We start from the raw sequence: 10,547 nt of genomic DNA, 5'->3' as shown, positions 1-10,547 counted from the left end.
CGTTTGTAGATTCATTTGTACCAGATAGTCGATTTGTTCGCATATTATATCCATTATCGTTAAACTTATCGGCTCAATGCTTTACACTGGTTATATCCATCTAGCTAATGATGTTTCTTTATATTACTTATACCTGGATGTATTGTACTGGTTATTATAAAATCAATCATGACCCACAAGCATCACAGTCCCTAAACAGTCGATTTCTTCTTGTATCAGCTATCTAGTCGATTCTCCTGTTTGGCTGCTCCCGAAGCAGCATACTTGAAACTGTCTGAATAAAACCGGCATGTTCCACCTAAACTACTGATAAAACTTTCTTTCATTGTCAATTGCAGATCAAATTGACTGGCACGTCTTCAGGATTTTTAGGATCGACTGGTCCTGTGTTGAAGCCAAGCAGATCTCCAGGTTGACTCCGCCCATATTGTTCCAGCTTACAGTGTGTCAGGTGCATCGCCATATTTTTGCGCGGATAATAACGATGCACAAGTTTTTTTTTATATTGGAGAAAAAAAACAATTCTCGATAGAGATGTAGGGTGCATACAACATGAACGTCCCTCCGACGTGAAAAAGTTTGTGCCGAAAGAAAGAGAAGACCTCGAATCGTCCCTCCGTCAGTCCATCGTGAAAAAGTCTCAGGCTGGAAGACCTCAAGTCGTTTTCTAGGAAGGTTCGAGAATCAACTGGAAAAGGTGGCACGAGGTGTCGTCGTTCCGATCGAGAGGGTCTGTTTCTACGAATGAATCCGGGCCGAATGCTGGATCATTCATGGTAACAGTGACTGCACCCTTCAGGTTTGAGAGCACCAGAGATGCCCAAACCAAACACATGGCTCCGCTCTGTGGGCTCCTGACCTCCTGTCATGTGAATGAATGAATGGATTGCATGCATGTAAACCTTGGGCAGAAGATGGGCCCAGAGCGGCAGTGGCAGGGCACAATACAGCACTGACCAGCCCTCAGTACCGTAAATTGGTACTACCTCTGTCCTCAGTTCAAAAACAATACTCACGACAAACCTCTGCCCGCAGTACAATTCTACTCCGTACATGCGTTTTGATTGAAGTGTTTAAAGTTAGATCAATTATATAAGTAAAAATATTAATGTTTACAATGTCAAATAAATATATCTTGAAAATATATACTCACGACAAATTTAATAATATTTATTTAATATCACAAATATTTTAACTTGGTACTTTTTAAAAATTACATTCTTTTCTAGACGGAATACTCCGTGAGTCCGTGGGATCTACAAGCAGTGCACTGTGCACCTACCAGAATCCTCTTAAATTGCAACAGAAACCAAGGGAAGGGGTCACGACTCACCAAGGAGAAGGCATATGCAATGCTCGCCGCCGAAATTTATGCCCAGCCCGGCAGGCAGTCAGCTACCCAGGAAGGACAGGTCCCTCCCATCCATCTCAGGGTTGCTATAGCTCCCATGAATCATGATTGACTGGTAAATTGTTAGAGGAGGTGAACTTCTATATATCACACACATGTAAATCGATTCTGGACAAAGAAACAAGACAATTTAGCATTCGTGTTGGCAACTTTGAAGTCTTGCAACAGGGTAAGTATTGTTATAACAGGTGAACAGAGTCATGAATCCTATGACAGAAAATACTAAAGTCATCAAAGGCCTATGCCATGCATGGATACCTATGCATAATCATCATAGGCTGATAGGGCATGTCTCAAATCACATGGAATGCCTAAATGAGAAAACTGCAGTACGCTTGAAGCTCAGCATGCGGAGAGTCTAAAACAATGCAGGCTGATTAACAAAAAAACTTCACTGAAAATGCTAACGAGAACTGAGTAATAACTGAACATCACCCCCAGTTATAATGATATATAATAAGAGAACAAGATGCTCATCATTAAATTAATTGACTATTTCACATTTATCTCTGCCACCAGCAAAATAGTTGAACAGGTAGTTGCTGTGCAAAGACGAATGATTGTGGTGAAATATACTGCTAACACACATTTGCATATCCAAATGATCAGCAGGAAAAAAAATGGCGTACTCAGTGCAGAGAGCTCCCGCTCTGTGCGGGGTTTGAGGAAGGGTGTCAGTGGCAAGCCTTATCCTCGCCTGTGCAATGCGAGGAGACCGCGACTCCGGTCTCCTCGCATTGCACAGGCGAGGATAAGGCTTGCCACTGACACCCTTCCCCAGACCCGCACAGAGCGGAAGGGTTCGAGTCGCGGTCTCCTCGCATTGCATAGGCGAGGGTAAGGCTTACCACTGACACCCTTCCCCAGACCCCGCACAGAGCGGGAGCTCTCTGCACCGGATACGCCCTTTTTTTTTCCCTGCTGATCATTTGGATATGCAAATGTGTGTTAGCAGTATATTTCACCACAACCATTCGTCTTTGCACAGCAACTACCTGTTCAACTATTTTGCTGGTGGAAGAGATAAATGTGAAATAGTCAATTAATTTAATGACGAGCATCTTGTTCTCTTATTATATCATTATAACTGGGGGTGATGTTCATTTATTACTCAGTTCTCATTAGCATTTTCAGTGAAGTTTTTTTTGTTAATCATCCTGCATTGTTTTAGACTCTCCGCATGCTGAGCTTCAAGCATACTGCATTGTTCTCTTATTATATCATTATAACTGGGGGTGATGTTCAGTTATTACTCAGTTCTCATTAGCATTTTCAGTGAAGTTTTTTTTGTTAATCAGCCTGCATTGTTTTAGACTCTCCGCATGCTCAGCTTCAAGCATACAGGAAAGCATAGGTAAATTGAAATGGAACACAGCTATTCTCTATTCTAATTTTAAGTCAAAACTCCAGGTGAAACAATTTGATAAAACATTAATTATATGATGACTAGGGTTACAATTTAAGTTAATCTTACGCCCACATCTGCTCACCATAACACTAGCATAACAAACTACTTTCCTGTCAGTAGGGACTTCAATAAAAATGCAAACATATGATTACTGGTGTTATCCTTGTAAAACCATTAAGCCCTACACCTGGCAATACAATTCTAGTCTGACCATGGTGTGGAGCACTTTCAGACTGACATAGAATACGAGTTTGACATTAGCTACAAGAAATGAAATCTGGCAAAAAGCAATAGTACATCCAATAATTGATCCAATTAAAGCTGAGAAGCATATAACGTCCAATAACGTCCAATATTTCAAAAGATGTACTTTTAGTTACCACACCAATAGAAACAATTTAATAAAAACGCTAGTTATATAATGAACAGGGATACACTGTAATTGTAATTTGACAAAATCATATGCCTGCAACTATTCACCAGGATACTGCAGCATAAAAATGTGTATGTTCTATGAAATGCAAAAGCAAGATAACCAGAGTTATCCTTGTCACAGCTTAAAAACCCCTGCGTGCTCATGAGATTCTATTTTTGGCCACAGAGGTAGCTTTCAAAATACAGACATGTATCACACTTACTTTGACATCAGCTACCACATAGTTTCTACCAGAAACATTACTGAAGTGACAGAACATCCAATAATTGGTGCTAATTAAAACTAAAGCCTGCATCCACCACTCACCGAATGAAACTGGGAAGACTCACTGAAGCACCACAGCATAGCTCAATCATGACTTTTGGCGCATATTCTTGAATTAGGCACTGAGCGAACATCAATCTCAATCTGAAGTCAAGTCCCAGTAGTGTACAAACAGTACAAGGCATGGCTTAATCTGTGCTTGAAACCGCCAAAACTGCACCACAAAAGCCAATCCACTCTCTCTTTATATACCATCAAGATCTAAACCTTTGGCCTGCGGAATTCAAACCAGATCTCGTAGTGGTTAAACAACAAGCTATCATGAGTGTGCTTCCCCACATACTCAAGGCCCAATTTTGAAAGCCGTCGTGTGCACTCATCTCCTCCCAGCCTTGAGCAGAACTTAATGTTATGCGACACGAAAATCCGGCCTCTCTGTGGCCTCAGCTTCCCCGCAAGCCTCTCAAGCCCAGTCCAAACAAGCTTATCTGGAATATGGAGGAACACGGCACTCGCATAAATGAGATCATACATAACCGTGTCCCCAAACTTGCTGAAATCCATATCCTCCCCTCTCACAATCATCGGCCGCTTGTACAGCAGCCCCTGCGCCGGCAGTTCGTACCGGAGGGCAGCCATGAGGGACAGCTCGTCCCGCTCCAGGCAGTGGAACCTCCCAGCCTCAAGATACCGGATGAAATGCAGGCCGACACGAAGCGTGCCACATCCGATTTCAAGAACCTGCTCCGTGGGCGTTAGCGCGGAGGCGTTAGCAAGGAACTCGAAGACGTCGCGGCCACCAGCCCAGGGTTCGCCGTAGTTGCTGTGGTGCTCTTCCACAAGGAGCTCACCGGGGCACGGCATGGCGGTGTGGTTGCTTGCCTCTTCGTCCGGGTAGTGAGAGATCCCATGGTGCCTACACAGCGGGAATTGCAACACTAAGAATGACAACTCCACAGACACGAGTGGCAAAATAAATGTGCATTGGCCATTGGGTGATTGAAAGCGGCGATTCGAGACTACGAGTGCAGGTGCAGGTGCAGGCCAGGCATACCTGCTGATGTCGAAGAGCTGCTGCTCGCGGGTGCGGGGGTTGATGCCCTTGCGCAGGCGGTGCCAGGCGTCGTGGGCGCCGGCGGCGGCGGGGAGGAGGAGGGAGTTGGACGCGAGCTGGGCCTTGAGCCAGGAGACGTCCGCGGGGGAGGTGGTGATGGGCGCGGGGGAGGCGGTGACGGTGGTGGTGGTGACGGTGGTGGTGGTGTGGGTGGCGGGGGGCGAGCAGGCGCAGAGGTGCGAGGAGACGGCGGAGGAGGAGGCCGAGGAGGGGGAGAGCGAGGGGAGGACGAGGAAGACGAGCAGCGCGGCTGAAGAGAGCAGCAGTAGCAGCGCCGGCACGGTGAGCAGCCGCAGCCGCGCCGAGGAGGAGGCGCTCGACGGCAGCGCCATCGGCGGCGGAAGGAGAGGGGGGCGACTCGGAGTGGACCGCAAGATTGGGATCTCGTCTTGTGCGTGCCGCGTGCGCTGCTACCTGGTCTGGTTCGACCGTCGCCCACAGCCCCACCGACCGAGAACGAGGGGCTTATTTGGAAATGTTTGGTATGGGCTTATTTGAAAATATAGGGCGCGTTTGTTTTTGTGCAGCCCACGGGCCACTGCATCATGCGGGCCAACTTCTGCTGTTTGTTTACTGGATAGAGATATGGATCAGGCCCGCAAACTCCCTAAAGCAACCAAAAAGCTAGTTCCAAGGAAACGAAATTCGACTCTGTTTCTCCTCAGCCAGGCTTGCATCCTTCAGCCCCGGGCCATGTGAGATAATTGTTGTGAGAGTAAAAAGGCTAGGACCCACCTCTAGTGCAACAGGGAAGGTTGCACCTATTGGCCATGTCTCCATCTAACCAGATCCATCTAAGATGAATGAGCCACCCCTCTGCAGGGAAATGAACGCGTTCATGTAGACACAATGTAGGGGGTGAAGTATAAGATGCTGGATTGCAATAAAGAATTCAGTCTGGCGAACCGAGCCTAGCTCAATTCGTTAGGTTTCTTGTGGTGAAATCTGCCCACCCGGATTTAAGGCCTTGTTTAGATTGCAAATTTTTACAATCTGGACACCGTAGCACGTTTCGTTTGTATTTGACAAACTTTGTCCGATCATGGACTAACTATGCTCAAAAGATTCGTCTCGTGATTTACAACCAAACTGTGCAATTAGTTATTTTTTTTACCTACATTTAATGCTCCATGCATGCGTCCAAAAATTGATGTGATGGAGAGAGAGTGAAAAAACTTAGAATTTGGAGGTGATCTAAACAAGGCCTAAGTCTTCGACTTGGCACGGATGCTCGTATTTTTCTGGATTTATCTAGGATTTAACGGCGTTATGCTTTCAGTGGTAGGCGACGTTCCCGTCAACAACGAGACGCCTGTGCTGACTTCGTCAATCTCGAGATGTGCCGGCACAGTCTTTCGAAGGTGCTCATAGGAGTAGGGTTTACGTACGTGTGTTCATAGGGGTGAGTGTGCGTGCGTGTTGAGCGTCTGCGTTTGTACCTATGTAATTCGCAAAAAAAATAAAAAATAAAGAATTCAGTCTCATCCAGAGATAAATTGTAAAATCTATCGGCCGAAGTCTATTGTGAGTCAAAAACTCCAAACCACAGCCTTGAATGCTTATGTTCTTTTTTACGTGTACTAGATCTTGTTATCAATGGTAAATTGTTTCTGCGGTCTTTAAAGTATTGTATAATACGTATATGAGTGTTTGTAGGGGCCTCTCTTTTGATTTCGTTTAAGAGCGATTTTTAAGTTTTTGAGGGAACGATTGAACGAATAAAATAACTAATTCGTTCTCGATGTACTCTTATTGTTTATAGAAGTTGTTTTGTGTTGGGTTATCCTTTTGTACTAATTACTACTGCTTTCATGGATACTCCATTGGATTTTGGTTGGCCTTCTTCAGTTGCAGCGGCAAAGGTTCTCAACAAATGGAGAGCAGTGGGACAGTCAAACTCAAGAATGGGTCATTAAAGATCAACTGCATATATATCATGGGCTCCAACACTATCTGGCAATGCCACCTCCCACCTTGAAACTCCGTAGTGCTCTTCAGACCTGAGCAGAACAATGTCTCTTTTTTGAAAAGACAGCAGAACAATGTCTCTGAAGAGCAGTCTGATCTGAACATAAAGTAATTCCGTTGCTGTTCACTTCAAGTCTTCAACCTAAAAGGAAAAGCTTGTCTAAAATAATAAAATCCACGAAGGTTATACCCGATGAATGCTAGCAGCATACAAGACTGAAAAAAATATGCAATGGTCCATCTCATTTCTCTGAATGAAATACAACAAAATGAACAGGGCTTCGATGCTTCCACATCGTAGTCACAGATTTTAGCCTAGAGGGGAGTCTGCAGCTCCATGACGAGGCAGCTTCCTTGCAGCTTGCCATCAATCGTCGGAGGTCAGGCTGTTCCTGCCAGAACACGACGCTGTTTCGATCCTTCCACAATTCCCAGCAGCAGAGGAGCAGAAACGTGCTAGCAGACTTCTTGGGCATGGAGCTAGGGAAGGTTGAGCGCCACAGCTCCTTTGCTGGGGCGATCATCATGTCAGTACCACCAACACGCCTCCAGAAGTTAGCGGCGAACGGGCAGTGATGGATGATGTGATCAGGAGTCTCTTCTTCAGAAAGGCAGAGCTCGCAGACGGGGTTGTCAACAATATTTTTCTGCATGAGGTTGCTCTTACTTGGGATCCTTTCCTGAGTCAGTAGCGAACCGAAAAATGGGACTCTGGGTGGAGCAAAGCTTCGCCAGATGAATTTGTAAGAAGGGCTTTTAACTCCTCTGTGGACAGACGCCTTGTAAACCCGCCCGGACAAAAGTTTATGGGACTTCAAAAATATTTTTCAAAGACAACCTACCTATCGGTATATGATTTCCATGTATCCAAATAAAATATTAAGTTATTAGCAGTCGAGTCGAAGTCAAGAATGAGCCACTAAAGATCAACTGCATATCCTAAGCTGCAAGGCTATCTGGCAATGCCAGCTCCCTGAAACTGTGCAGTGCTCTTCAGACCTGAGCAGAACAACATTCACTTCTTCAGCATACTCCGAACGGCAGTAGTAAACAGGCAGTAGTCTGATGTCTCTGAAGGGCAATCTGATCTGGACATGAAATATTTCCGTGCCTGTTCACTTCAACCTCAGTCAAAGAAAAAGAAAGCTTGTCTGAAATAAATTCCACAAAGGGCATACCCAATGAGTAGAAGGTAGAAGCATACAACACTGAAAATAATGCAAAGGTTCATCTGATTTTTGCATGAAATACGACAAAAACGATCCGAGCTGTGACATGTTACCAGCTACATATATCTCTGGAAAATCAAAGAAAATCAACCCTACCAAGTAGCCATTTAAATATAGGTTCTTACAGAGCAGCAGACTGAACAGAAACATTGATCAGATGGACAGATATCATATCATCCCGAGAGCACAGTGACGAATTTTGAGGGACAACAGATCAATACCAGAAGATGTTCACCCCCAGCTCAGCAGCGGACCGCGCGGTGAAGCTCGGGTGCTGCTTCAGGCTCTCCCTGAACACATGACGCGACACGACGATGCTGTGCTCCGACGCCGCCACGGAGTCGACCGTCCTCGCCGTCCTCGTCCTCAAGTTGTACACCAGCAACCCCAGGTGGTTGCCCAGCATGATGATGCCTTCCTTGTCGTCACCTGCCGCGGCCACGGACTTCGGGCGGCGCCCCTCAGCTCTGGGATTCCCACGGTACCGGTGTGCCATGGCGTGGGAGCCCGGTGCCGGCGCTCCCACTTGCTAGCATTGTAATCCTCGAGGAACCAGAGGTCGACGTGCTCCTCATCCCCGAAGTCGGCCGCGACGAGCCGCCCCTCCATGTCGAACACCTTCGTCTGGTCGGCAGTGGCTGTCGGCGGCCCTGCCATCAGATGGAACGTCTCCGACAACCAGCGGCTAATCTATGATTTTAGATCAGGTAATGCAGCCTAAAAATTTTCATATACAATTCGATAAATCTATATTAGTAATTCAGTAATAATTATAAAATCGACTACATGATTCTGTATAAGTGCACTAAATAACATAATAAGGCTTAAATTTATGGATTAGTTAAGTTAAAACCATCCACTAAATACAATATAAATAGTTCAAAAGTCATACTGATAATTAAAATATAGAAGTAAAAGAATACAAGAGACTTACAACTCTATTTCTGACTATTTTATTTGACGCTTTTGAAGGAACATATATATCTTGATTATATCATCTTCACCAACTTCAAAGAAAATATTCCGCTCAGTGAAAGTGACTAGACAATCATCTAAAAGACTATCTCCACCATATTTCGTAACTTTGTTGTCACTAAAACCATTACAGAAAATACTTTCAACACTTGCCGTTGCCATGGGTAGAAGCAACACCAATTTGAGATGCTCATAAACCATTGATACACTTTGTGCCTCTTTATTTCGAAAAGCTTAATTGAGAGAGTTTCTCTTCAGAAGAGCATAAATATTAAAAAACACAATGCTAAATAATTAATCAATTTGTTGTTTGTGATGTTAGCAAATACTCCCTCCATTTTAAATTATAAGACGTTTTGGCTTTTCGAGATACATAAGTTTTACTATGCACTTATATATACACTACGTCTAGATTATGCATAATAAAAGTAATGTATCTAAAAAATCAAAATATCTTATAAATTGGAATGGAGGGAGTAGCTATGAAAGTAGATAATAATTTTCTATAATAAGACGAAGAGTAGAAGATTAAATTTTACCAGGGAGAAATAGTGAATCAGCGAGCCTCTGTGACTATGTGGTCGTGCAAACTGCAAACTGCACACGAGTGACCGGAGGCAGCAGGGCACCGGCCACCAAAACCAGGGCTTCACCGTCACGCCAGCGTCAACAGTCAGTCAGGGGGCGGCATGTTCCGTGAACCGTGACTCCTCAGCTCCTATCGACGGATCGAGATTTTTTTAACAAATCGACGGATCGAGATAACAGCCAAAAAGTGGAAGGTCCGAGGATAACCTTGTCGCGAACTGGCCTCCTGGGCCTTCTAACTTCCTGCTTCCGTGACGAATATAGTGTCATCTGTGATCCAAGTGATTTCTTTTCTTTTTAATACAAATACAGATATATAATACATATATGTTATTAGTACATGTCGATCAGACAGGGTATGCCGGTGCATACCCGGCATACCCTGTGCCTCCGCCACTGCCGACAACGTGTCGAACACCGCCATTTTTGTTGCGCTTGTACCCGTCTCGCTCTCTCCTGCGGCGGCGGCAGGTGCGCCGGCCGCCTGGCGTGGCGGCCAGTGCAGCCGGCCTTCGACAGCAACGGGTGTCGTCCTCAGCAAGGTGGTTATCCCCATCGTCTGAGGAATCCTGGCGCGCAGGTCCACCTCCCGAGGCTCGGTGGCGCCAGTGGAGAGGATGAACCACGAACGGCGCTGACGACGCAACAGGAGCCGGTACTCGCCGGATGGCTCGTGGTAGTAGAAGGCGTACTCGTCAATGATATCATCGGCAGGCTCAGGAATCGGAGGAAGTGGCGAGAGCTCGGCCCACTGACTCGTCGTGGGGTTGCAGAGGAGGAAGGTGCCCCAGGACTTCTGGAATAGCAGCACGCCATTGCACGAGGTGTGGTTCCATAGGCTGGACGACGTCATCGAGTTCGCCTCACCTCCAAACGACATCACTAAGTTCGTGGATGTCTTCCACGACAGTGAGGAGGTGTGGTTCCATAGGCTGGACGACATCATCGGTAGCACAGAGTCCTCAGGCCTAGCGGGTTGGCTGCTCAATGACCTAGAGCTGCTTCTCGTCAGTGCAGAGGAACCACCCATGTTCACGCTAGCCAAGCGCGATGCAAATTGGTGACGGACGATGCTGGAGGAGATGAAGGCGATCGAGGAAAATGAGACTTAGGAGCTCATCGATCCACCTCTAGGATGCCATCCGATCGGCCTG

The 10,547-nt window shown here is 45.9% G+C and overlaps 1 protein-coding gene and 1 pseudogene across 4 annotated transcripts; both read right to left on the bottom strand.

Moving 5' to 3' along the window:
* Positions 1–1,148: 1,148 nt before the first annotated feature.
* LOC136533365 (uncharacterized) lies at positions 1,149–5,079 on the bottom strand. 4 transcript variants are annotated; one of them, XR_010778465.1, is made up of 3 exons: positions 4,574–5,079; positions 3,562–4,435; positions 1,149–1,519 (listed from the first exon to the last, which is right to left on the bottom strand). XR_010778465.1 is itself a non-coding variant. In XM_066525922.1 (2 exons), the coding sequence occupies exons 1-2, from the start codon at positions 4,963–4,965 to the stop codon at positions 3,781–3,783; spliced, it is 1,047 nt and encodes a 348-aa protein (XP_066382019.1). In that variant the 5' UTR covers positions 4,966–5,079; the 3' UTR covers positions 2,798–3,780. The 4 variants fall into 4 exon arrangements, 1 of the variants encoding a protein (XP_066382019.1); XR_010778466.1 differs by having other exon boundaries at positions 1,149–1,463; XR_010778467.1 differs by lacking the exon at positions 1,149–1,519 and adding an exon at positions 2,314–2,332.
* A 2,964-nt stretch (positions 5,080–8,043) lies between these two features.
* LOC136533364 (uncharacterized) lies at positions 8,044–10,246 on the bottom strand (annotated as a pseudogene).
* Between the last annotated feature and the right edge of the window lie 301 nt (positions 10,247–10,547).

Source organism: Miscanthus floridulus, unplaced genomic scaffold (assembly GCF_019320115.1).
Source record: "Miscanthus floridulus cultivar M001 unplaced genomic scaffold, ASM1932011v1 fs_871_1_2, whole genome shotgun sequence".
Taxonomy (NCBI): domain Eukaryota; kingdom Viridiplantae; phylum Streptophyta; class Magnoliopsida; order Poales; family Poaceae; genus Miscanthus; species Miscanthus floridulus.
The sequence above is the reverse complement of the archived record's forward strand: the minus strand, read 5'-3'. Positions and strand labels throughout refer to the sequence as shown.